At 43.7% G+C, this 26,485-nt stretch overlaps 4 protein-coding genes across 5 annotated transcripts; 2 read left to right on the top strand and 2 right to left on the bottom strand.

Annotated features, from left to right (window-relative positions):
* Positions 1 to 705: 705 nt before the first annotated feature.
* LOC125527994 (xanthine dehydrogenase-like) lies at positions 706 to 16,323 on the bottom strand. Of its 2 annotated transcripts, none has more exons than XM_087528373.1 (5): positions 16,162 to 16,323; positions 15,883 to 16,031; positions 15,002 to 15,275; positions 14,725 to 14,898; positions 706 to 948 (listed from the first exon to the last, which is right to left on the bottom strand). In XM_087528373.1, the coding sequence occupies exons 1-5, from the start codon at positions 16,258 to 16,260 to the stop codon at positions 706 to 708; spliced, it is 939 nt and encodes a 312-aa protein (XP_087384499.1). In that variant the 5' UTR covers positions 16,261 to 16,323. The 2 variants fall into 2 exon arrangements, with proteins under 2 accessions (XP_087384499.1, XP_087384498.1); XM_087528372.1 differs by having other exon boundaries at positions 15,002 to 15,238; positions 15,897 to 16,031.
* LOC147963965 (protein FAR1-RELATED SEQUENCE 12-like) lies at positions 11,137 to 12,409 on the bottom strand. Its single transcript, XM_087528751.1, has 2 exons — positions 11,288 to 12,409; positions 11,137 to 11,198 (listed from the first exon to the last, which is right to left on the bottom strand). Exons 1-2 carry the CDS (start codon positions 12,304 to 12,306, stop codon positions 11,186 to 11,188), a joined length of 1,032 nt encoding a protein of 343 aa, XP_087384877.1. The 5' UTR covers positions 12,307 to 12,409; the 3' UTR covers positions 11,137 to 11,185.
* Positions 16,324 to 18,375: 2,052 nt separating the features above from the next.
* LOC147963964 (uncharacterized) lies at positions 18,376 to 19,931 on the top strand. Its single transcript, XM_087526810.1, has 2 exons — positions 18,376 to 19,570; positions 19,888 to 19,931. Exons 1-2 carry the CDS (start codon positions 18,376 to 18,378, stop codon positions 19,929 to 19,931), a joined length of 1,239 nt encoding a protein of 412 aa, XP_087382936.1.
* A 785-nt stretch (positions 19,932 to 20,716) lies between these two features.
* Positions 20,717 to 21,570, top strand: LOC147963963 (uncharacterized). Its single transcript, XM_087527217.1, has 2 exons — positions 20,717 to 21,311; positions 21,512 to 21,570. The coding sequence occupies exons 1-2, from the start codon at positions 20,717 to 20,719 to the stop codon at positions 21,568 to 21,570; spliced, it is 654 nt and encodes a 217-aa protein (XP_087383343.1).
* Positions 21,571 to 26,485: the final 4,915 nt, after the last annotated feature.

Genomic DNA, 26,485 nt, shown 5'->3' with positions numbered 1-26,485 from the left:
TGTTATGACCGGCATAGCGGCTTAGCCCAGTGGGTTATGGCCCAAATATCTTAATTAGGGGCTTAGCCCAATTATCTTATCGTATTAGGATCGTTTGCTTATGAGTCAAGTAAACCTCTCTATATAAGGAGAGGAGACGTATCAGTCTAATCAAGCAAGAAGCAATCAATATTTGCTCAGCTTCCCTTAGGGAGCCGGGAGACCTAAACCCTAGTCGCCTCATGCTTTCGCCGCCGCTGCTCCCGACGCAAGGACGGCGCCACGCCGCCAGCCACCGCGCACCAGCCCTCGCCCTTCCCTCTCCTTCCCCTACAGCCTACGCCCTAGATCCGGTAGGGCCCTAGCTCCTACCAAATCCCTTCTATAAAGCTAAGGTACGCCATTGGCGTACCCTCAGAAAAAAAAACTGAAGAACATATATGCATCTAAATTCTCGGCATGACAAGTTGTCGACGATTTTTGAAGTTCCCACGTCTAGCTCACTCTGTTCAATATAGATCTCTTTAATATATATCATCTCGGAGCTTCAGATAGTTCTCTGTGTACTTAATTTAATCAAGTACTACTAGAAGATCGCAAGAGTTTATACATGTAAGTTCTTGATGGTCCTGATGGGAAGGTCAAAACAGAGCCTCCCCTGCTGCTCCCAACAAGATAAACTCAATGGGAACATGTAGACATTTATTTACCTTCTAGGTGTTGCCGCTATACACTAAGCTTGGGACGGTAATATACACTGGCAAATTTCTTGGTAATGGAGTCAACACACGCCATCCTTATTCTTTCAGGTGTTGCCGGGTTGTCAAGGGGGAACCAGTCAAGATGACCCTCCTCTGCCCTGGCCGCTGTAATTGCGTCTTTTATCGCAAACAAGACGGAGGAAGCGAGGAAGAACGGGGGCTCTCCTACAGCCTTGGACGAGTGGATGGCCTTTGGGTTTGGAACGCCCTGCAGTGAAGAGAATAAAGTGACAGATTAAACAAGGGGACACGGAGTAAATAGAAACAAAGACATGCCTTCCAAAAAAACACAATTCAGCTATGAAGTTTATGTTGAAGATATTCTGTTTTAAAGGATTCCACGTTGCCACATGATTCTGTGCGTAAAATGCATGTGGGAAGTACTGTCAGTCATCTATACTGGTCTTCGCTTTTAATATCAAGCAACTGTGGCGACCTACATCTACACTTCACATTATTTCTTCCATATATGCCTGTGGGATGCGGTCGCTGGAGTGGCAGAAAAGCCATCCTGCTAGGTACTCCCTCTAACAAAATAAGAGTGTTTAGATCACTAAAGGAGTATATTAAATCTTCATCCTCTTAACTAGGTGAGAGTTGAGACACACCATACATAGGCTCTGCAAGCGGGCGGAAATAGACCTCTTCGTCGATGACTTCTATGAGGACGATATTGACCTAGAGGCTGGAGCTTTGCTACTCTTTCCGGCCAACAACAAGGGATCGTTTACTTTTTCTCTCCCCACATCCAGTCCTTCCCTGTTCCTATCCCTCCTGCTTATTTCTTGCTATAGGGCAACATAATGCAAGTGTTTGTTAAATTGTTGGTCTCAATGCTCCATTCTAGCAGAAGGAATTTCGGTAGGAAGACATAGCATCAATCAAGGATTTTCGGGTGGAAGACATAGCATCACTCATGGTTGTATAGATTTACTGTTGTATTTCTGTATTTTTGCAAAACTAGTTCAGTAAAGCTTGTAGCTTATTTCAGTTCTTAAGTGGTTTTACACTTAGGCTTGTATTGACTTGCTACTTATTTTTTCCATAATTTTGCAACACTAGTTCTGTAGTACATAGTACAGTTTTTTTATGGAATCAAGCCAAAATACATGTATATCTAGCCGTTTGTATTTCTATAGTCATGCTTCTAAAGATTTTATAGTTTTATTTTCACTATAGATTTGCTTCAGTAGTTCTGTAACTTCTAGAATAGATCAGTTAAGAGGTTTTACTCTTAGGCTTGTATAAACTTACAACATCTTTTATTTGTAATTTTGGAACATTAGTTTTGTATAGCTTTACTTTAGTTTCTGGAAACAAGATTAAATACGTATGTTTGCAGTTTGTAATTTACAGTCATGCTTCTACAGAGTTTACAGTAGTATTTTCTGTGAATTTGCTTCACTAGTTCTGTAAAACGTCTAGAATAGTTCACTTCTGGAATGAAGAGTTAATATGTATTAATTGGTTTTCTAATTTTACCTTTTCGCTTGTATAGATTTCCAGCTGTAGTATTTTTGTTATTTTTCTTCAGTAGTTTTCGAAAATGGACTAAATATGAAAAGTTGGTTCTAATTTATTGTCAATCTTTTTCTATAGATGTTACAGTTGCATTTTTCTTATTAGTTTTTGGCAATTTTGCAATGAGAATGGTTTAACAACTGTATACTGTTCTGGTTTATAAGGCCATTGTATCCATGAGGAAATTTGTTACTTATTTTTGAATACATCTCTTACTGTGTATCTGTACGTTGCAGAGCAACTCATATTGGTGTAGCTTAGATGCATTTTAAGATATGGCATGAAGCTAGCTAAGATCTTCTATTATTTCTAGCAGCATGTGATTGACTGAACAAAAGAAGGACTCCACTCACATATGAAATGCTTGCAAGTTTTTTTTAAAAAAGCAAAGGACCAGCGGTGTAGCTAAGGGCTTTAATTTATTAGTACTCCATTTGTTGCTTCTAAAACACTTGTATGCACAGATACTAGTTTCTCTTGGTTATCATAAGTGAACATTCTTTAGATAAATTTCACCCAGTTTTTTTAGTGGGGAAGGAAAGCTTCATGATATTCCATTTAAAGCGCTGATATCTATTTGAAAATTAATTTATGTGCATACCTCCTCGACCTAACAGTATTTTTCTACTGTATAGGAGAAATCTTCTCAGTTTCTGAATCCTGAGCAGTAGCAAGTCAGGTGCTTAATGGTGATCCTACCATGCATATGGCATAAGCAAGTTAGTTCTAAAAAGGTCATTGTTAATTCGCCCACATCTGTCCCGCAATTGCGACAACTTAGTGCAGTGAGATCAGAGGACAGTCATCAATTTAATCTAATTTGTGGCACTAAAGTATAGATGCTTTTCTCCGATGCTTTTATGAATATAATAGTCAGATGCAGTTTAAGTTCAGATACTTTTTGACTTTTTGTTTGGTATTTTGCATGTCCTCATGTGCTTAGTACCGCATTTAGAAATGATTTCGGATAGATTCTTCTCATTGAAATTCATTTCTAACGTAGGGAATGTATGTATAACCTCCTGATGTACGTGAGTTTTTGAGAATGCTTTTCCCAGGCCATGCTGCACTCATCATTGAAACTTCTAGTTGTGTATTAGATAGTAATCATTTTTGCCTAATGTATTGCTGTCTAGTGCAGCAAAGTGTGGTCTTTCCACCCCAGAGAAGAAAAAGAAAGAGAACTAGTGCAGTCTTTTCTTCAAAAATGACTTTCATGTGTCCCTTGGTGGATGTGTTGCTCCCAATAATTGGGTGTCTGGACATGCTAAATTGTTGCCTTGTGGCCAGATGATGCATATGTTCCTTTTCCATTTAATATACTTCCTGGTCTGCAGATCGAGGAGATTCATACAGGCTATATGGTGGGTCGGTGTGGCATTCATGCTTTATTATGTCTAACCCATCACAGATTCTAATTAGAACATGCCCTGTATTTATAATACTAAAATCCCAGTTTGTTTTTGCCATTGGCGCTTTATACAATTATCATTTTTCCATTATCTCCATGAATGCGTGAATTCACTGGTCACCCTTTTATCCTTTGTAGGAATGACATACAAGAGGACCAGGAAGTAAGCATGAAGATGGCAGTTTGTGTCAGCTAGGAATTTTGTGTAATGGAGCAAAATCATTGTGTATTTTATCATTTTGTAAACCTATATGGTGTCTTGTCAATTGGGTATTTTGTGTAATGGAGCAAACAATGAAACATTGGACATGCATCTTTCATTTTGTAACCAATCAGGTGTCTTGGTGATTGAAACATAAATGCTTCCTCCTTTCAGTTAGTTACTTTTACCTATAAGGATATCCTATGTTGCAATGAGATATGCAACTTGATTGATATTGTTTGGAAAGGCACAAGCCAAATAACGGTTGGGTATTAATATATCTTGCTCGGCTAAACAAAATGCTATCGAACTATTGGTCGGCAAAAGATAACATCCTATTGTTGGTTGGGAAATGTTTATGGCAGGGCCGAGAGAAAGTCGGTTGGCAAATGTAGTACCATCGGACTATCGGTCGGGAAAAGTTCATGGTAGGGCCAACAGAAAGTCGGTCGGCAAAGAAAGTACCATCGAACAGTCGGTCGGCAAAGTTTATCATCGGATAGTCGGTCGGGAAAAGTTCATAGCAGGGCCAACAGAAAGTCGGTCGGCAATGCTTTGGATGGCCGTCAAACAGTCGGTCGGGAAAGATATGTCGGTAGGGAAAAGGCTTTCCCGTCTGGACTTTCCCCAACAGACAGGGTCGGTCGGCAATAGTCTTTCTCGACCGATTGTCTTCCGGTGGACGTTGTTTTCCCTACCGACTTGTCTGTTGGGGATGTAGTGTTGTGGTGTAGTGCGTTTGACGGAGTAGAAAAAAACCCGTAGTTGGGAACCCTTCCCCGGCAGACCGAGAAGTAGCTGGTTGCACTGGGGCTACATGATCGCATGCATGCAATTGCACCAAAGTGTGCGTACATGTGGGCACGGCCAACATAGGCCCCCACGCAAGGTTGGAACGAAAACGGACACAAAACGGATATTGCGTCACGTCCAGGCAGTGTTTTTGCGATTTTCGACCTGGAAAACCCTAGAAAATGCGCCGAGCGCCGGAAAAATACGAGAATTGGCCTGGGTGCTGTGGATGGTGATGGCAACGTGTGGAAAAAGTGTCGTGATGTTTGACAGAGTAGAAAAAAAAACCGTAGTTGGTAACCCCCTCCCCGGCAGACCGAGAAGTAGCTGGTTGCACTAGGGCTACGTGATCGCATGCATGCAATTACACCAAAGTGTGCGTACATGTGGGCACGGCCAATGTAGGCCCCCACGCAAGGTTGGAACGAAAACGGACACAAAACGGACGTTGCGTCACGTCCGGGCAGTGTTTTTGCGATTTTCGACCTAAAAAACCCTAGAAAATGCGCCGAGCGCCGGAAAAATACGAGAATTGGCCTGGGTACTGTGGATGGTGATGGCAACGTGTGAAAAAAGTGTCATGACGTTTGACGGAGTAGAAAAAAAACCGTAGTTGGGAACCCCCTCCCCGGCAGACCGAGAAGTAGCTGGTTGCACTGGGGCTACGTGATCGCATGCATGCAATTGCACCAAAGTGTGCGTACATGTGCGCACTGCCAACGTAGGCCCCCACGCAAGGTTGGAACGAAAACGAACACAAAACGGACGTTGCGTCACGTCCGGGCAGTGTTTTTGCGATTTTCGACCTGGAAAACCTTAGAAAATGCGCAGAGCGCCGGAAAAATACGAGAATTGGCGTGAGTGCTGTGGATGGTGATGGGAACGTGTGGAAAAAGTGTCGTGACGTTTGACGAAGTAGAAAAAAAACCGTAGTTGGGAACCCACTCCCCGGCAGACCGAGAAGTAGCTGGTTGCACTAGGCTACGTGATCGCATGCGTGCAATTGCACCAAAGTGTGCGTACATGTGGGCACGGCCAACGTAGGCCCCCACGCAAGGTTGGAACGAAAGCGGACACAAAACGAACGTTGCGTCACGTCCGGGCAGTGTTTTTGTGATTTTCGACCTGGAAAACCCTAGAAAATGCGCCGAGCGCCGGAAAAATACGCGAATTGGCGTGGGTTCTGTGGATGGTGATGGCAACGTGTGGAAAAAGTGTCATGACGTTTGACGGAGTAGAAAAAAAACCGTAGTTGGGAACCATATTTAAAAAAATTTGTTTTCCGTTTGAAGTTAAAAAAATAAACAAAATGACAAAATAAACATATTTAATACTATGATGTGACTTTACCTAACTGCCCGGGTAGTTCACTACCAGACAGGGTACTGCCGGGCAGTTATGTAGAGTCATATCACAATATAAGATATGACCATGCATGGACTACCAGAGGCGGCTATATAAACTGGTCTGGACATCCTTCGGCTGCCGAGGTGGGACTAAACTAGAATGGCTGCTGCACGCCGACGCTAATCAACCCGTGTCGTCTGGGGCCCGGCCCAATCATTGCGGACGGTAGTGGAGACAGAAGCGACGCGGGTCCGACCGAATCTATCGTGATTAGCACCTGGCACGCCCGCCGCCATATGCCCTCGTCACCCACGACGCCCTGCCCCAAGCCCTAACCCACGCCGCCATCTACCCCCGATCCCCTGACACCCCTCACCCTGTCCTCTTCAGCACGCCGCCGTCCATCCACCCGCTCTGGCCCCGTGACGCCGCTCCGCCGCCCGTCTGCCGCCGGTGGAGAACACCTAATCCGCCGTCCGTCCGCCGCCGTTGGAGAACACCTCATCTGCCGTCCACCGATCGACAGCACGCCATCCAATGTGGTCGTCCGTCTACATCACGCCAGCCGAAGATTCTGACGTAGGCGGCCGCGGTTTCACAGCACGCAGTCGGCGTCGTCATCACCACCATCACCCCCTCCCCCCCCCCCCCCCCCGCGGCCACCGACGGCCGTACTGGTGGGAGGTAATTTTTATGTTTTTTCAACGATGCATTCATCATGTACACATGAAAAGTAGCTAATATATTATTTGCTCCTATTCGTAGTGATGGAGGACTACAGACATATTTTCTGTCCTGTTGAGAAGTGGTGTCTCCTTGTCAGCAAACTGACCTCTAGGAAAAAAAATGATTTGCAAGCACTAGACTAGGACAAATGTTGATGATTCCTAGTGTGCTCATGCGCAAGTGTCTGCTAAAGTTTATGATTAAATCATACGCATTGGACACAGAAAGGTTCATTATGCCATCAAGAAACGGTGCGATATCATTGCACACTGAAGATGTGTTTGATATTTTTGGCCTAGTGAACAAGGGCAGAGATGCCATGAAAGCTTTAGGTAAAGGGGGCTAAAGGCGAAAGTGAAGGTGCCGAGTCATTTCATAGATTCGAGTACGAATGAAATAATGATAGACCAGCTTATACAGGACATCACTACTAGTGGATTGTATGATGATGATTTCCTGCGTCGAATTATGTTGGTTCTTCTAGGCACTGTTCTTGCACCAGACTCCACGGTAGAAGTTCCTAATGCTTTTTACAAGCTAGTGGAGGATGTGGAGAGCATTAAATCATTTAACTGGAACGCGTTTACTTTACGCGTTTGCGTCGATGGCATCACGAAGACTTTATCGGATCGTACAAAATTTACATGGCCGGTGGGAAACCTTGCTCTCATACAGGTAAATTGTATGTTATATATATGTTATTTTGAACTATAGTCTGGACTGTTAAGATTGCTAATATATTTCATGTTCATGCAATACTTGTTTTGGGAGAAAGTGCAGCCACTTGATGACGAGACATTTGATCCACTGGCGCATGAGTATCCGCTAATGCTTAACTGGCCAGAAGTCGAGGCTATGAAGCGTGATGCGTACGACACATCGTACGGCTGCGGGAATGGGAGGGTAAGTATTTATGGTTTGCATGCATGGAGTTATGGAACGTTTTTCATGGTGAGTAATTTAAAATGATTTAACATGGCACAGGTTGATGACATAATAAGTGAGAAGCACAGACAGATGATAATTGCTCATGAGGGGAAATCTGTGGAGGAAGAATCTGAGCCAGTTGATAGAACAGGTCGTTCGCGGAAAAGGAAGGATAATAGAGACGAGGCTTCATCAAGCAAGGACACGACCTTAGATCAAATTATGAAAACCATCAAAGATATGCAGAAAGAAATTCGCCTTGTCCCTAAAAAATGTGCTGAGGTAATTAGTGATGTGTTATTCAAATTACATGAGATTATTCATATTCTTTGCATGTACTTACTGCTTCCCATGTGTTATTGCAGATAGTACTGGAGGAGTTGGAGAACAAAGGTCTTGTCTTCAAGACAAATAGAGGGTTTAGTGATGTTGAGTTTGTGGAGCACAGTGAGAACTGGATGAGGAGGTATGGTCCGTCAAAATATTTTCCAGATGTAAAATCAACTCCTGCAAAGGACGATATGGACAACGGGGTGGAGGCATCCTTCACCAATGGGAACGGGAAGAAGTCCGCACGTGAGAAAGGTATGCATCTCAACACACCCGGTACAGGAGATGAAGGGGACCCCTTCGTTATTGACGAGAATGGTAATTCAACCGACCCATCTTTTGCAACGGTAGACACGAATGACTTTCTAGCAGTTACTTCAACCCCCAAGAATATAAATGCAGTGTCAGACGGGTCTAGCGCCGATAAATCTGAGGAGATTAGTATGGATAGTCTGAACACACGTATTAAAAAAGCGAAAGAAAGTGGCAGTAAGGAGAATGATGGGAATGCGAAAGAAAGTGGCACTAAGGAGAATGATGGGAATGCGAAAGAAAGTGGCACTGAGGAGAATGATGGGAAACGCAAGAGAAAAAAGTCAAAGTACGTTCTTTCACCCTTCCAGCAGATCGGTGGACATAAACGTCCAAAGAAAAGTAAGTGTTATGTACTTTGTTTTGAAGATATTTCATTCCTTCCATGCACAATTTATTTACTCATTGTTTGATTATATTTTAGGTTTGTTTGGTATAAGAGACGTTCTGATTAATACCGATTACATTACTGAGGATCACATAGAGGCCGCGAAGGTTTATATCAAGACACTATCAGACTCAGCGAAGCTTAGTAGGAAAACTGTTGTGCACATGACAGGAATTGCTGGGGAAACATGTACAACTGATATGCTTCAAGCCATCATTGCGAAAAAATGGTTGCATGGCGGTGTAAGTATTACAACAATTATATGAAGTTGTACATGTCATATTTAATTTTTTCTAAGAGGAGTATTGCTGTTATGTTATTTTCAGGTCATCAATAGTTATTGCAACCATATGCAGACCCATAATCCTCGTCCTGACCGTCACATTTTATCATCTTGGGTGTCACACTGGCTTATTCTTCGTGCTGAAGGAAAGGTTAAGAACTCTAAGCACCATTTTATGGAGCATTTCACAAACCAAACTAAAATGGTGTCTAGAGTTAATGAGGAGTATTTCATTACAGATAAGGTATTTCACATTTGTATGATCCTTCGTAGTACATAACTAATTGTGTGTCCAAGAACTTGACTAAACTTTGTTGTAGGCATACTTTCCGTTTCATGTGGAAGAAAGTCACTGGATAACAATTCTCATGCACAACAAGAAAAAAGAGTTTCAAGTTTTAAATTCTACTGGTAAATGCAGCAAGGCAGTTCTTAAAAAAATAAGGCAGCTGGTAAGCTTCTTTCTTTACATGTAACAAGATAGATAGTAGTAATTAGTTATGTACTTCATATGAACTTCACATTTATATTTCAGAGGGCAGAAATAGCTAAAGATACCTTGGAGGTGAACTCCCTTGTACAAATGGAACATCCAGACGTATCTTCGTGGCCAATAAATGAGTACGATATGCCGTTACAAAAGGATGGGTATGTTCAACTGTTTAAGTTCTAAGTACTTCTCTTACACAGCAATGCCTGACTCGAGGTTTTTTACAGAGTTTCTTGTGGTCTGTTTGTGGTGAAATGCATTCAAAACTGGAACGGAGATGAATGGATATTTGAGTTTGATCAAGCTGAGGTGAATGCTTCAAGAGGACACATTCTAGCTGAAATACTTTTTTCAGAGTGCAACACGATGGAAACTATGAAAGAGAAGATTTTGAAGATCATGGACAAGAAATTAGTTTGTTGATGGGTTTTTGGCTACGGGAACATTCTTTTTCTTATTATCGCAACTAAATAAACGTGCCGCTGACGGCACTAGGAACAATTTTGATATTATGACTTTTCTTATTGTAATGGGCATGATTATGCACGTCCGCAACTAAATAAAGGTGCCGTCGTCGGTACTAGCTACAATATTTATTTTCTAACTATATATGTTAAGCTGCTATGTGCTATATGCTTATGTGATGATGATGCCGCCGTCTGCTGGCTCGTAGAGTTTCATATAAATGGAGGCAGACGGCTGGCTTTATGTGCAATATTATTATGTGATGATAATGCCAGCCGCCGTTTGTTGGCTCTTAGATGCACATATAAATGCAGGCGGACGCCTCCTCGTTTGCTAAAAAAATTTTGACTAGAAAAAAACAGCCCGACCTTCCCTTGTGGACCCAAGGACTGTGCATCCAACCCAAATCTAGCCGACAGGCGATTCGGGCCGTCGATGCGGACCCCACAAGGGCCCACAAGTAGGCCAACGGGGCTGACAAGGAGCTTGTAACAGAGGAGTTCGAGAGAAACAGCCGACGCGGCTATTTAAGCCAGTCGGTGCGCCCTTCCGTTGGCGAGGTGGGACTAAATAAGGCGATGCGGTCGACGCAACGCTGACGAGGCTCCATTTCTTTCAATGTCGCCGCCCGGCCCATGTCGGCCCAGTACGACAGGCCCAGCCTTGCCCCTCCCCGGCCCAGTCACCGTCGCCTCGCGTGCCCGACGAAGGAGTTTAGTCCCACCTCGGAAGCTGACGGGGGTGAGGACCAGCTTAAATATGCCGGCGTGCTACACAGGTCGAACTCCTCTGCTAGTACTGCTTGAAATCGCCGCCCCGTTGGACCCGGCTGCTGGGCCCTTGATGGGCTTTATATGGACCTCCTGAGTCGCCTCGTTGGCTTGATTTGGGTTGGGAATATATCCCAACTTGCGGTCCAGCTGCCGGTCGGGCATTTTTTTGCACAACGACGGTCGGCTATGTTTTTTTGCACAACGACGGTCGGCCATGTTTTTTGCAACAGGTACAGTAACAAAAACGCAGCATATTAAAACTGTGAACTCTTTCATATAGCAGTACAAATAAGATGGCAATTCATTAAACAAATATGATGTGTCATATCACATATGTTCGCATAAGTATTTTCATCACACATAAATAAATCGAGACATAAAGTTTTCTGCCACACAAGTACAAACAAGAAACAACATAGTTTATTCGTACTAGACTCATGCGACCATTTTTATTCTTCCAACATAGCAAGATGCTTCTCTACGCCCAATTCCTGAACATAACATAAAAATATGGGTGAGAAAATATAGTTTGTAAAACCGAAGTACCAACATAACAAAAAATAAGAAGGTAGCATCTTACTTCTGGTTTTTTCGACATGTAGCCTTGTTATGACCTGGTAGACTACACAGACTGCATAAAGGACCACTTTTTTTCTCTGTAAAATCTTTTGGCCTACCATTCTTTGTAACATCGGGGCCCCCCTTTGAACGCCCCTTCTTAGGTGCACCCTTCGTCGAAACTTTCTCAGGATCACCAATACCAGACTCAACTTGTTGCGCTTGACTTGCCTCCTTCTTAAGCTTAGCATACCTTCTACTTCCTATAAGTTCCTCCTCTGGTATCTTTTTCTGCACTATTATGTTGTCCAGACACTTCATCAACTCGTCAAACAAGAAGGGATCATTTGCTGCAACATGAGCTGCCTCTGCGGTTTTTATGCTTATTTGACTATACCGGTCTCTCTCTAATGGCCCTGACCAACCCCATCCAAACATATCACTCTTCCGCTGCACAGGCAATCCATCTCTCGCATTTTTTGACAACCGATGAAGGACACAACACTTTGGTATTTCAGTTATGCTCAGATGATGGAGAACAAAAAGAATGTGTTTGCATGGCAGGCCTTTCCGAACCATCCTAAGACAACTGCATGTTATAGTTTCTTCTGAGTTACCTGGTTCATAAACAACATTATACATGAACTTGTGGTTATCCTTCCATGTCACTATATATGTCTGACGCTCAATTCCCACGAGCGTCTCAAATATCTCCAGCTGACCCATCTTGTGCAAATCATCTTGCAGGATGTAAAAATTAGCAGGTGTGAATACTTTGGCGGCATGCTCCTCAAGTGCCTTATATTCAGTAACCGACGGTGGTTCTTTTTGGTGTGCCTCACAGTCATCGTACGCCTCATTCTCACGCAGGTGAACTATACAGTTCTCATAATGCATAACCAAATCAACTATTGTCATACCGTAGTCCAGGTGTAGGTGAAGGCAGGAGTTGAGGCTTTCGCTTCTCTGGTTACTTCGCATACCAAGGAAAAAACCATCGGAAAGATATGAAGCTGCCCAAAGTCTCTTCTTCCTGTACATCCTGTCAAGCCACTCTTTAGTTCTATCCGTCTTCCACTTATTATAGAAAGCGGTCCATCTCTGCTCAAAGTTCGCTTGAGAGGTGGCATAGTATAGGAGCGATCTGAACTCATCAGTGACTTGTAATGCAGGTGCCTCTGCATATTTTTCTCGATATGCCAGGAGCAAAGATGATGGAAAACATCTGAAAGCACGGTCCGAATAGCCCGGATCATTGCAGCGTCACCATCTGTGATTATTGACTTTGGCTACACCTGACAATTTGCCTTCATAAATGTCTGTAGCAGCCACACATATGTCCCTTCCGTCTCGTCAGTAATTATGGCACATCCAAACACTGTGGTGCAACGGTGGTTGTTAACTCCGACAAAGGGGACGAACGGCATACCATATCTGTTCATCTTATACGTGCTATCAAACACAACCACATCTCCGTAGTCCTGATAGTCCCTCCGCGACTGTGCATCACACCAAAACATACTCTTCAGTCGCCCTTCCTTGTCACGCACATACTCAAAAAAAAACTTAGAGTCCTTCTCCTTCCTGCTCCTCATAATGCCAACTGCCGTCTCTGCGTCACCTTTTGCGATGAGCTTCATTTTTTCTCTGCAACAAAGATTGTAAATATCCCTCCTGATAAGCCCGCACTTATCGTACGAACCGTATCTGTTGATAAAGTTGTCCATTATTATATGCTTTCTTATCCCGGCAGCTTCCAACGCCAATATCTCTGCCCTCGTGCCTTCTCCAATCCGTATGCGAGACCACAGAAAACAAACCTCGTCGGGCCTAGCCATCGCGTGGTTGTGATCATCCACGAATGGTGCGACAAACCAAATACCACGTTCTCTGTCCAGCTTCACCACCATATGTGCACCGCAATCGCAACGAGTCTCCGGTCTAAGCCTGCGCTTGCGGCCCTCCATGGTTATAAACTTGCTCTGCCTTCTACCTGCCCTGGAGCAAAGAAATCTCCGGTATCGTATCATTCCTGAAGCACCTCGTTTGACTTTCTATTTTCTGATGCTAAACCCGTTCTCTTTGGCGTGATTGTTATAGAATATATATGCATCACCTTGCGACCGAAAGGTCATAGCCATCACCTTCCAATGTGTATCCACAATTTGCTGCTGCCTTCGAGCCTCCTCAATGTCGATCTCCCCCTCATCGTGATCACCGCTAATACCATCTGACTCCTCCTACAAAATTCATATGAAAATGTATATGTTAACTACTATCATTTAATTCATAATATTCATCGATGTACAACATCTATCTACGAACCTGACTCAAGTTATCCGCGAATGATTCCTGTAAACTATTTTCCACATTGTCAACATCCACATCTTCCTGCAAATTTGTATACATAGAGAAATAGTTAGCCATGCCATACATTGCAGGTTCAAAGATGAAATCAGAATATACGGCACTTACGTTTTCACTATTTGCGCCATGTTCATTATGATCAAAATCCTCCGGAGGCAAGATATCAAATGACGACACGGAATCGTTGTCGCTGCTCTCATCATCTTCATTAAAAATATCGTTATCATTCCGAGTCGCCTTATTAGTACCATTATCATCCCCGTCAATGCGGTTTGTTCATCCATGGCAACACGCCTAACTGACCAAACTGCATAACATTGTGAATTCATCACGTGTTAAGTTTGTACTGTGGATCATGCCCAAGTGCAACTCTATCTGCCTACAACATGCGGTCGTCCGGGGAGGCGCCGCTGCGACGGCATGTTTACTCAACCATAAACCCTAGATCACTATGTGTGACTCATATCATCTAGCATGCTAGGTTTAGACGAGGAGATTAGATGGCAAACCTTCGGCCGCGGAGTAGACAGCGGCGACGTGCAACACGAGGGTTAGATGGAAGACGGCAGCGACGTGGAAGACGAGGGCCGCGGTGTAGACGTCGCCGACGTATCCGCGGCGTGCAGACGACAGCACGGTCAGTCGCAGCCGACAAGCCGTCCGACGGCGACGTGCAAGACGAGGGTTAGATGGAAGACGGCGGCGACGTGGAAACGAGGGCCGCGGTGTAGACGTCGCCGGCGTAGGTCGACGCGGGACGGATCCGCGGCGACGTTCAGATGCGGCGTCGGATGTGGTTCAGTCGGCGGCGATCGCATAGTTGGAAACTGGGCGTGATCGACGTGCGTGATCGTCAGGCGGGCTAGAAGATCGTGCAGCTGACTTTTTTCCTCTACACGTGCGGCGGTTTTTTTATTCGTCAAGGTATACGGACGTCGGTCTATGCGGTATGATAGGAGGTGGGCATACGTTTCTTCCGTATGACCATTATGCCCTTCTACGTTTTGTTGGGGGGGGGGGGGGTCTACCGAAGCAAGGCCCTTTTTCTATTGTAATATTTGAAATCCAACTGATGCAAAAATGAGAACTTACCTTCAACAGTGAATCCTTGAAATTGAGAGGTATATCATTTACAGAGGGTATTTTGTAAGAGCCGGGTCCATGAGTGAAAAGGTGTCCAGGTCGGATCCACTTGTGGTTGTCATCTCCCAATTTTAGCTCTTCCATGGCAGCCCAACCCAAACCTTGGATGAAAGCTCCTTCAATCTGGAATAAGCCATCGAAGTTAACAGAAGAATCCAAAAGGAAATATATGGGAGAAGGACATTGCTGCTCCAGAATCCTACTCTATCGTACCATGTAAACATACCTGGCCAATATCAATTGCTGGATTAATTGAATAGCCTAGATCCATGACAATATCAGCTGTCCTTGTGTGGAAATCCCCAGTTAAGGTGTCAATCTCAACTTCTGCAAATGCAGCTCCATAGGTGAAATAGTTAAATGGAGTTCCCTTGCCAGCAACCCAGTCAAACCCAATATCGGGGGTGATATAAAACCCATGAGCAGAAAGATCTACTCGTTCCATGTAGCATGCTTCAGCTAACTGGAAAAAACAGGAGGCCACACCAAAATTAATTGAACTGTTGGAATAATATATATTTTTAATTAATTTAATTTTGAAAACTTGTAAAGCTGAACTGAAGCCTTTGTCTAACACCATATTTTTCATATAAGTCAACATTATTATTTCGATGGCACACTCTGTCGGGTTTTTAACCAAGCATGGTCCCAAAGGGGGTGACCTCGAATTGTAAGCCCTAGTGGTGCGCTGTGAAATGAGAGAGGGCAAAGATGACATCACTGCCACTTCTCCGGATGAAGGAGAAATTCAGTACCTAGTACCTACAGCACATAAAAGGGTTGCATAATGCAATCCTGGAGGTAGCAACTGCATGGCAGTACATGTTAATTACAAAATGCAGATGCCGTAAGCTAGGGAAGCACAAAGCTTTCTCTACCAAGGACCAATCATACCTATGTGGTGAGAGAACTTATATTTGGGTCTCTGATTCAGATATCGACGGTAGTTGGTGCTTGGGGATAAGGTGAGGGACTGAGGGTTTCCCTGAGGGTGCTTGGGCATCAAGGTGAGGGACTGAGGGTTTTCCCCAGGGTGCTTGGGGATCAAGTACAGATCCCTCTAAGCTGTGCTTGAGGATAAACGTGAGAGACTAAGGATATTGACACGTTGATAACATTACCTCAGCAAAAGACTTGTAGTTGCCCCTACTAGCAATGGGTTCCATCCGAGCCATTATTTGCTGACAAGCATCCAAAACTGCAGCACCATACAAATCAGAACTGGCGGAAGCTGCTGTTGGTGAAGCATTTGGAACCTAAGCATATGAAATGTGTGATCACCCCATCGATAGTAACAGAAAAAGTACGATGTACAAATGAAGACGAAGTAGATATGTCTTGTGTATAGAGGGATATTCCCTACCAGCAATGGGTTCTAAACCTCACCTTGTCTGTACTTGTCTCTGAGATAAATACACAGCTTAGAGGGATATCTAGTGACGAGGCAGCAACTTGGGCTATCTTTGTGTGTAAACCCTGCCCCATCTCAACCCCACCATGCGTTATCAGGACAGTACCATCAGTGTAAACTTGCACAAGAGCACCAGCCTGCAATTGTTTACCCATATAAACTTGTGTCAGATTGAATAACGACGTAACCAAACATAATGTAAGCCATAGCTAAGGTATTTACTTGTTTAATATTTTACAATAGAACATCTATAATTTAAACAATGATTCAGAATATCATCATTGTACTGGAGTATACACTTGCCAGAAATGGCACAAGATACAGTAAATTTTAGAGGAACTTCATCCAAATGCATGATCCACACCGATCAAGGTATATAATACTGCAAATTCTTCATCTGCTACAAGCACCAGCGACATGGTACACTGCTGGCAAGATAGTATAATTATGTGTTCTGGGGTACAAATCTGATGACAACGACCCCACCCCCAGACAGGGGATGTCTGTTGTCCCAACAAGGACCTACCAAGTAGCAATGCCAAATTCATAAGTTTGCCATAATTTTGTTGCGGCTCAGTTCATCATATAGTAAGTACAAAGAAGTAAAACTGTTCATAGAAAAGATACTTTTTTTGCGGGGTCATACAAAAGATACTAACCCAATAAAAAAATGAGTTTATATAGAGATTACACAAATGTAGTAGAGGTTTCTTATGAAGTTTGTGAGGGGGAGCTATTCACCTGGTTCATAAATTTTGTAGTGAATGATATGCCAAATTTTGTGGGAACCATAGCAATTCCTCGCTTCCTCCAACGATTATTGCTGTTAAAGACATTTACAGCTTCGCGAGCCTCCACAAAATTAGAAGATGCCTTTAGTTCATCCCAAACCGAATGTATTGTACAGTTCTGCACCAACTGGCCATAATAAAGCACAGCTCCATCACTGTGGAAATTAAGTTCCTGAAAACAGTACATCAATTACCAAGAAAAATTAGGTGACAAGGATAGCACCACCCATGAAGATGGCCATGCTTACTTTTATCTCCTCTGGAGTCCGCTTGAGTTCCATAGCCATGTGATGAATCCAATTCTCTGCGATCAACATACCTTGTGGACCACCAAAACCTCTAAAGGCAGTATTGCTTGGGAAATTTGTAAAGCATACTTTCCCACTGACTCTTATATTTGGTATATCATAGACATTTTCCGACTCAAACATAGCATGCTCCAAGACTGCAAGGGACAGATCTAGTGAGTTGCCGCCATTGTTATAAATTTCAAGGTCTAAGGCCAGTATCTTCCCGCCATTGGTAAATCCAACCTAAAAGATCAATTATAGTTAGGTAAAATACATAAAAGTAAAGAGAAATTCAGCACTACTCGTATTTGAGCTAAGTTAACACCCGTTGTCGTCCATAATTGACTTCAACATTACATGGCAGGGGTCCATTGTATTCACTGGTTATCACTGAAAAATTCACATCTATCTTTTAAATCTTAAAACATGGTGCATATGGGGATATTGAGTCCTCTAGAACTAATCAACCCAGTTGCTGAAATTATTTGCTAGGAACTCAGCAGACTAGAGCCATCAGGCTCACATATTAGCTTTTCCAAGGATCGAACACATGATCACACAGCTCGACTGGCCGTATACCTTCAACTCACCTCCACGTATACGAACTTGCTGTAGTACTTAAAATCACACCGGCACTCATGCAAACACTAGGAACAGAGGTCCATGTCAGTACTCTTGTTGTATAATAGGAAAGCTAGAGGTCTTATGTGTAAAAGTGAAGCTCTGTAAATATCTGTACTGAGGATGAATGGATGAGGTTGCCCCGACCAGAAATTCCAGTGTCTTCCCCTTCTCTCACCTTCGACTCCTCTCTGATTAGGTGTGTGTTCCACAACATGGCATCAGAGCAGGGTGGCTTGGGGGCCTAATTTGCGGTGGTGGAGAGCTGAATCGGGGCTGGGTTGGTCGGCTGTGGTGGAGGAGTGTGACTGGCGGCAGTTGAGGCGCAGCGCTGGTCAACAAGGGTGCGTCGGACGTCAACAGGCAACGAGGTTCAGCCGCTGCGGTGACTCGATTTGAGCATTCCCTTCGTTGCTGGAGCTGAACAGGTCAGGCATTTGGGTACTCAGTCTGAGGTGTGTGTGCTGGGTGTGGAGGAACTGAAGGTATGGCAGGCAATGAAAATGCCCCAGCAGGAGTCACAGCGGGGGAGCTTGCTGCTGTTTTGCAGGCGATGGATGAGAAGTATCGGGTGTTGTTTGATGCAATTAACAAGCAAGCAGGGAACTCAAGATCAGAAGTGGAGATAAAAGAAGAGGTGCATCCTTTGCAAATGCTCCATGTAAAATTAGAAGGGCCTGAGAGTTATGTGAGTTGGGCAGAGCATACAGAGACCATTTTGGTCTCTAGGAAGCTTGAAGGTTATATTTTAGGCATGGTGGAGAAGCCTGCAGATGAGAGTTCCAAAGAAGGCCAGAAGTGGAAGGCGACAAATGCACTTGTGAGGGCCTCGTTATTGAGCTCAGTATCACCTCAGATCTCTAAGCAAATTGAAAGGATTAAAGAAGCTTCTGAAATCTGGAGATTATTGAAAGGGACATTCTCAGGAGTAGGAAATGAAATGCTTGCTTGCAAGATTCAGAAGGAGTTGCAGGACCTGAGTCAATGCGAGAAGACAGTGGTTGACTATGTTTCTGAGCTGAAACGACTTTGGAGCGATTTGGATTATTATGATCCAATTGAGATGGAGTGTGGCAAGTGCATTGAAAAATACAATAAATGGACCGAGAGGAGGCGTGTTAGGGATTTTCTAAATGGACTTAATTCTAAGTTTGAAAACAGAAGGGCTGCATTGTATGGTAGTGGGAAACTACCTAACCTGGAGCAAGCAATATCTGCAATTATTAGTGAGGAAACTCGGTTGAAGCTGGAGGCTACAGGATCGTCTACACAAGGCGTCGTACAGAGGCGCTCAACCTTCCTTGCTACAGAAGGGGCAAATTTTCAAAGATCAGGAGCAAGTATATATGAGAAGAAATGTTTTGAATGTGGTCAGCCAGGACACTTGCGAGTCTCTTGTCCTGAATTAGTTGGAGCAGGCCGGGGTAGAGGACAAGAGTGGCGTGGCAGGGGTCGTGGACGTGTATTTGATGGACGTGGAGGTAACCGGGGGCATGGTGTGCGACCTACAGGCAGGGCAAATATCTCATCAATTATTGAAGAAGCCCCACAAACTATGAAAGTAGAGATGTCAGTCGATGACTGGGAGAGGTGGAGCAAATTTAAGGGAATGTGTTTGGAGGATAAGCAATCTATCGAGGCTTCTATTGCATCCACTTCTGCTGCATCTGCCAACTTTGGTGGTAAAAATTCTTGCACTATGAATTATGAAGTTGCTTATATACCATGGTTAATTGACTCTGGGGCTTCTAGACATATGGCTGGTTCTTATAGAAATTTTATTGACTATGCTCCTGATTTAAAAAGGCAAAGTGTCAAATTGGCTGATGGCTCCTCTCAAACTGTTCTAGGGTCAGGAACAGTCAAGTGTGGATCTAATATGCATCTTTCATCTGTTCTGCATGTTCCCTCGTTCCCAATTAATCTGCTATCCATTAGTTGCATTACAAACGAGCTTAATTGTGTTGCTATCTTCTTCCCATCATGGTGCTTATTTCACGAACTTGGGACTGGAAGAAGGCTTGGGACAGGGAGCATGCGTGATGGCATGTACTACTTAGATGATAACAATGTCACCTATTGCTGCTGCTTTGTTGTCTCACTCTCCACTGGAGGAATTTCTTCTTCATCATCGCAGGCTAGGACATATGTCTTTTGTCATTTTGGGTCAGCTTTATCCAAACCTGTATAATAAAATTAGCAAAGAGAATCTAGTATGTGATGCGTGCCACTATGGGAAACAGACTAGGAGTACTTATGTATCTTCTGATAATAGGAGTACTGTACCGCTTTAGACCATCCACTCGGATGTATGGGGTCCTAGCGGAGTATTATCTCTTAATGGATATCGCTCTTTTGTCACATTCATTGACTGCCGCACTAGGACTACTTGGGTCTATGTGTTGAAAAACAAGAGTGATGTATTTGAATGTTTTAGGGATTTTCATAATTTAATCATGACCCAATATAATGCATGCGTGAAAGTACTCCGTACTGATAATGGCACGGAATATGTGAATAAGGAGTTTGACGAATATTTATCAAGCTTTGGAATTATTCATCAAACTACTTGTCCTGGTACCTCTGAACAGAATGGCTTGGCTGAGAGAAAAAATAGGCATCTCTTAGAGATTACATGGTGTATCATGATGGCCATGAATGTTCCAAAATTTCTGTGGAGTGAGGCAGTAATGACTGCTGCATACTTGATGAACAGAATGCCATCTAGAGTTCTTGGTTACAAAACTCCAATAGAGTGTCTGACAGGTAGGACTACATATGTGGTTCCACCAAAGGTGTTCGGGTGTGTGTGTTTTGTGAAAGATTACATGCCATCTGTTGGAAAGTTAGATCCAAGGGCTGTGAAGTGTGTGTTTGTGGGGTATTCTGGGAAGCAGAAAGGCTATAAGTGTTGGTGTCCATCAGAAAAACGAATGTTTGTGAGTATGGATGTAATCTTCAGGGAACAAGTACCATTTTATGGGGAACCTGATGATTTAACCGATGTCTTTCCTGATCTGTTTTCTAGTGATGTTTCAGATCTGGACAACGGGACATGGGGAGAAAAAGAAGGAGAAGAGAGCAATTCTACACCATCAAGAGAAATGGTGGTTGGAGTAATACCATTGGAAGACAGAAATGATAATATAGATGTGGATCTTATAGAAGGAGAACCAGGACGAACTATGCAAGGGGAGAGACAAAATACATCAACTGAAGTTATGCGGTGGGCAAGACCAAATGAAGAACAAAATCTGCGGGTGTATACGCAGAGACATCAAACTGAGGAAGAACATGTGCAGGGGGAGGAAATTAGTCCAGCGGAGGATGATTCAGAAGCTCAAGTTCAATCCGACGGGCATGATTCCAGTTCACAACCATCAGCTTCATCTCATACTCCACTACCGGTCTCCACAAGCGATGGTATACCTCCTCTTGCTTATGATGACTTAAATGTTCCCATTGCCCTTAGAAAGCAGCCTCGCACTATTGCTGGAAAATTGCCCTCTAAATTAGCCCCATATGATGTCTCTAATTATGTTACATACAGTTCTATTGGGCCTTTGTATAAGTCATTTATAGCTTCCTTGGATTCAACTTTACCTATACCACGTGACTGGCAGGAAGTGAAGCAATACCCAGAATGGAGGGCGGCAATGTTAGAGGAAATGGCAGCACTTGATAAGAACCAAACATGGGTACTTACTTCTCTCCCTGTAGATAAGAAAGTTGTGGGTTGTAAATGGGTATTTACAGTTAAACAAACTCCAGAGGGTAAGGTGGAAAGATGTAAGGCTAGGCTAGTTGCAAAAGGGTATAGTCAAACTTATGGAGTGGATTATGATGAAGCGTTTGCTCCAGTGGCGAAATTGAGTACTATCAGGACATTAATCTCGATAGCTGCAAATCAAAAGTGGAAATTGTTCCAGATGGATGTTAAAAATGCTTTTCTCCATGGAGATCTGCAAGAGGAGGTATATGAAGGAAATATGCCCTAGAGGCAATAATAAAGTTATTATTTATTTCCTTACATCATGATAAATGTTTATTATTCATGCTAGAAATGTATTAACCGGAAACATAATACATGTGTGAATACATAGACAAACAGAGTGTCACTAGTATGCCTCTACTTGACTAGCTCGTTAATCAAAGATGGTTATGTTTCCTAACCATGGACAAAAAGTTGTTATTTGATTAACGGGATCACATCATTAGGTGAATGATCTGATTGACATGACCCATTCCATTAGCTTAGCACCCGATCGTTTAGTATGTTGCTATTGCTTTCTTCATGACTTATACATGTTCCTATGACTATGAGATTATGCAACTCCCGTTTGCCGGAGGAACACTTTGTGTGCTACCAAACGTCACAACGTAAATGGGTGATTATAAAGGTGCTCTACAGGTGTCTCCAAAGGTACATGTTGGGTTGGCGTATTTCGAGATTAGGATTTGTCACTCCGAATGTCGGAGAGGTATCTCTGGGCCCTCTCGGTAATGCACATCATATAAAGCCTTGCAAGCATTACAACTAATGAGTTAGTTGCAAGATGATGTGTTATGAAACGAGTAAAGAGACTTGCCGGTAACGAGATTGAACTAGGTATTGAGATACCGACGATCGAATCTCGGGCAAGTAACATACCGATGACAAAGGGAACAACGTATGTTGTTATGCGGTCTAACCGATAAAGATCTTCGTAGAATATGTGGGAGCCAATATGAGCATCCAGGTTCCGCTATTGGTTATTGACGGGAGACGTGTCTCGGTCATGTCTACATTGTTCTCGAACCCGTAGGGTCCGCACGCTTAAAGTTTCGATGACAGTTATATTATGAGTTTATGAGTTTTGATGTACCGAAGTCAGTTCAGAGTCCCGGATATGATCACGGACATAACGAGGAGTCTCGAAATGGTCGAGACATAAAGATTGATATATTGGACGGCTATATTCGGACACCGGAAGTGTTCCGAGGAAGTTTCGGATAAAACCGGAGCACCGGGGGTTACCGGAACCCCCCAGGGGGTTAATGGGCCTCATGGGCCTAAAGTGGAGAAGAGGACGGGCTGCCAGGGCAGGCCGCGCGCCCCCTCTCCCCCTAGTCCGAATTGGACAAGGAGGGAGGGGCGCCCCCCCCTCTCCTCTCTCCCTTCCTTCCCCCTCTCCTACTTGGACAAGGAAAGGGAGGGGAGTCCTACTCCTGGTAGGAGTAGGACTCCTCCTGCGTGCCTCCTTCTAGGGCCGGTCGCACCCCCCCTTGGATCCTTTATATACGGAGGCAAGGGGCACCCCAGAGACATAAGTTGATCCACGTGATCTTATTCTTAGCTGTGTGCGGTGCCCCCTTCCACCATAATCCTCGATAATATTGTAGCGGTGCTTAGGCGAAGCCCTGCGACGGTAGAACATCAAGATCGTCACCACGCCGTCGTGCTGACGGAACTCTTCCCCGACACTTTGCTGGATCGGAGTCCGGGGATCGTCATCGAGCTGAACGTGTGCTAAAACTCGGAGGTGCCGTAGTTTCGGTGCTTGATCGGTCGAGCCGTGAAGACGTACGACTACATCAACCGCGTTGTGCTAACGCTTCCGCTGTCGGTCTACAAGGGTACGTAGATCACACTCTCCCCTCTCGTTGCTATGTATCACCATGATCTTGCGTGTGCGTAGGAATTTTTTTGAAATTACTACGTTCCCCAACAGTGGCATCCGAGCCTATGTTTTATATGTTGATGTTATATGCACGAGTAGAACAGAAGTGAGTTGTGGGCGATATAAGTCATACTGCTTACCAGCATGTCATACTTTGGTTCGGCGGTATTGTTGGACGAAGCGGCCCGGACCGACATTACGCGTACGCTTACGCGAGACCGATTCTCCCGACGTGCTTTGCATAGAGATGGCTTGCGGGTGACAGTTTCTCTAACTTTAGTTGAACCGAGTGTGGCTATGCCCGGTCCTTGCGAAGGTTAAAACAGCACCAACTTGACAAACTATCGTTGTGGTTTTGATGCGTAGGTAAGATTGGTTCTTGCTTAAGCCCGTAGCAGCCACGTAAAACTTGCAACAACAAAGTAGAGGACGTCTAACTTGTTTTTGCAGGGCATGTTGTGATGTGATATGGTCAAGACATGATGCTAAATTTTATTGTATGAGATGATCATGTTTTGTAACCGAGTTATCGGCAACTGCCAGGAGCCATATGGTTGTCGCTTTATTGTATGCAATGCAATCGCGCTGTAATGCTTTACTTTATCACTAAGCGGTAGCGATAGTCATGGAAGCATAAGATTGGTGAGACGACAACGATGCTACGATGGAGATCAAGGTGTCGCGCCGGTGCCGATGGTGATCACGACGGTGCTTCGAAGATGGAGATCACAAGCACAAGATGATGATGGCCATATCATATCACTTATATTGATTGCATGTGATGTTTATCTTTTATGCATCTTATCTTGCTTTGATTGACGGTAGCATTATAAGATGATCTCTCACTAATTATCAAGAAGTGTTCTCCCTGAGTATGCACCGTTGCGAAAGTTCTTCGTGCTGAGACACCACGTGATGATCGGGTGTGATAGGCTCTACGTTCAAATACAACGGGTGCAAAACAGTTGCACACGCGGAATACTCAGGTTATACTTGACGAGCCAAGCATATACAAATATGGCCTCAGAACACGGAGACCGAAAGGTCAAGCATGAATCATATAGTAGATATGATCAACATAGTGATGTTCACCAATGAAACTACTCCATCTCACGTGATGATCGGACATGGTTTAGTTGATTTGGATCACGTAATCACTTAGAGGATTAGAGGGATGTCTATCTAAGTGGGAGTTCTTTAAGTAAATTAATTGAACTTAAATTTATCATGAAACTTAGTACCTGATAGTATCTTGCTTGTTTATGCTTGATTGTAGATAGATGGCACGTGCTGTTGTTCCGTTCAATTTTAATGCGTTCCTTGAGAAAGCAAAGTTGAAAGATGATGGTAGCAATTACACGGACTGGGTCCGTAACTTGAGGATTATCCTCATTGCTGCACAGAAGAATTATGTCCTGGAAGCACCGCTGGGTGCCAGGCCTGCTGCTGGAGCAACACCAGATGTTATGAACGTCTGGCAGAGGAAAGCTGATGACTACTCGATAGTTCAGTGTGCCATGCTTTACGGCTTAGAATCGGAACTTCAACGACGTTTTGAACGTCATGGAGCATATGAGATGTTCCAGGAGTTGAAGTTAATATTTTAAGCAAATGCCCGGATTGAGAGATATGAAGTCTCCAATAAGTTCTATAGCTGCAAGATGGAGGAGAACAGTTCTGTCAGTGAGCATATACTCAAAATGTCTGGGTATAATAATCACTTGATTCAATTGGGAGTTAATCTTCCGGATGATTGCGTCATTGACAAAATTCTCCAATCACTACCACCAAGCTACAAGAGCTTCGTGATGAACTATAATATGCAAGGGATGAATAAGACTATTCCCGAGCTCTTTACAATGCTGAAAGCTGCGGAGGTAGAAATCAAGAAGGAGCATCAAGTGTTGATGGTCAACAAGACCACTAGTTTCAAGAAAAAGGGTAAAGGGAAGAAGAAGGGGAACTTCAAAAAGAACAGCAAGCAAGTTGCTACTCAAGAGAAGAAACCCAAACCTGGACCTAAGCCTGAAACTAAGTGCTTCTACTGCAAGCAGACTGGTCACTGGAAGCGGAACTGCCCCAAGTATTTGGCGGATAAGAAGGATGGCAAGGTGAACAAAGGTATATGTGATATACATGTTATTGATGTGTACCTTACTAATGCTCGGAGTAGCACCTGGGTATTTGATACTGGTTCTGTTGCTAATATTTTGCAACTCGAAACAGGGACTACGGATTAAGCGAAGATTGGCTAAGGACGAGGTGATGATGCGCGTGGGAAATGGTTCCAAAGTCGATGTGATCGCAGTCGGCACGCTACCTCTACACCTACCTTCGGGATTAATATTAGACCTAAATAATTGTTATTTGGTGCCAGCGTTAAGCATGAACATTACATCTGGATCTTGTTTGATGCGAGACGGTTATTCATTTAAATCAGAGAATAATGGTTGTTCTATTTACATGAGTAACATCTTTTATGGGCATGCACCCTTAAAGAGTGGTCTATTCTTATTAAGTAGTGACACACATATTCATAATGTTGAAGCCAAAAGATGCAGAGTTGATAATGATAGTGCAACTTATTTGTGGCACTGCCGTTTAGGTCATATCGGTATAAAGCGCATGAAGAAACTCCATACTGATGGGCTTTTGGAACCACTTGATTATGAATCACTTGGTACTTGCAAACCGTGACTTATGGGTAAGATGACAAAAACACCGTCCTTCGGTACTATGGAGAGAGCAACAGATTTATTGGAAATCATACATACAGATGTATGTGGTCCGATGAATGTTGAGGCTCGTGGCGGATATCGTTATTTTCTCACCTTCACAGATGACTTAAGCAGATATGGGTATATCTACTTAATGAAACATAAGTCTGAAACGTTTGAGAAGTTCAAAGAATTTCAGAGTGAAGTTGAAAATCATCGT

The sequence above is a fragment of the Triticum urartu genome, chromosome 6A, assembly GCF_056163025.1.
Source record: "Triticum urartu cultivar PI428250 chromosome 6A, HENAU_Tu73, whole genome shotgun sequence".
Lineage (NCBI taxonomy): Eukaryota > Viridiplantae > Streptophyta > Magnoliopsida > Poales > Poaceae > Triticum > Triticum urartu.
Note: the sequence above shows the minus strand (reverse complement) of the source record. Positions and strands in the feature narration are given on the sequence as shown.

What these genes read in the sequence shown, in the direction of transcription:
- LOC147963965 (XM_087528751.1), bottom strand. Translation starts at nt 12,306, where the DNA reads ATGTACAGGAAGAAGAGACTTTGGGCAGCTTCATATCTTTCCGATGGT.
- LOC147963964 (XM_087526810.1), top strand. Translation starts at nt 18,376, where the DNA reads ATGGCAGGCAATGAAAATGCCCCAGCAGGAGTCACAGCGGGGGAGCTT. An exon ending in TGCATCTGCCAACTTTGGTG is followed by an intron (nt 19,571 to 19,887) that starts GTAAAAATTCTT and finishes TGCTTATTTCAC; the next exon opens with GAACTTGGGACTGGAAGAAG.
- LOC147963963 (XM_087527217.1), top strand. Translation starts at nt 20,717, where the DNA reads ATGCCATCTGTTGGAAAGTTAGATCCAAGGGCTGTGAAGTGTGTGTTT. An exon ending in ACCGGTCTCCACAAGCGATG is followed by an intron (nt 21,312 to 21,511) that starts GTATACCTCCTC and finishes CGTGACTGGCAG; the next exon opens with GAAGTGAAGCAATACCCAGA.
- LOC125527994 (XM_087528373.1), bottom strand. Translation starts at nt 16,260, where the DNA reads ATGGGGCAGGGTTTACACACAAAGATAGCCCAAGTTGCTGCCTCGTCA. An exon ending in CAGAGACAAGTACAGACAAG is followed by an intron (nt 16,032 to 16,161) that starts GTGAGGTTTAGA and finishes TCATATGCTTAG; the next exon opens with GTTCCAAATGCTTCACCAAC. An exon ending in TCAAGGATTCACTGTTGAAG is followed by an intron (nt 949 to 14,724) that starts GTAAGTTCTCAT and finishes TCTTCACTGCAG; the next exon opens with GGCGTTCCAAACCCAAAGGC.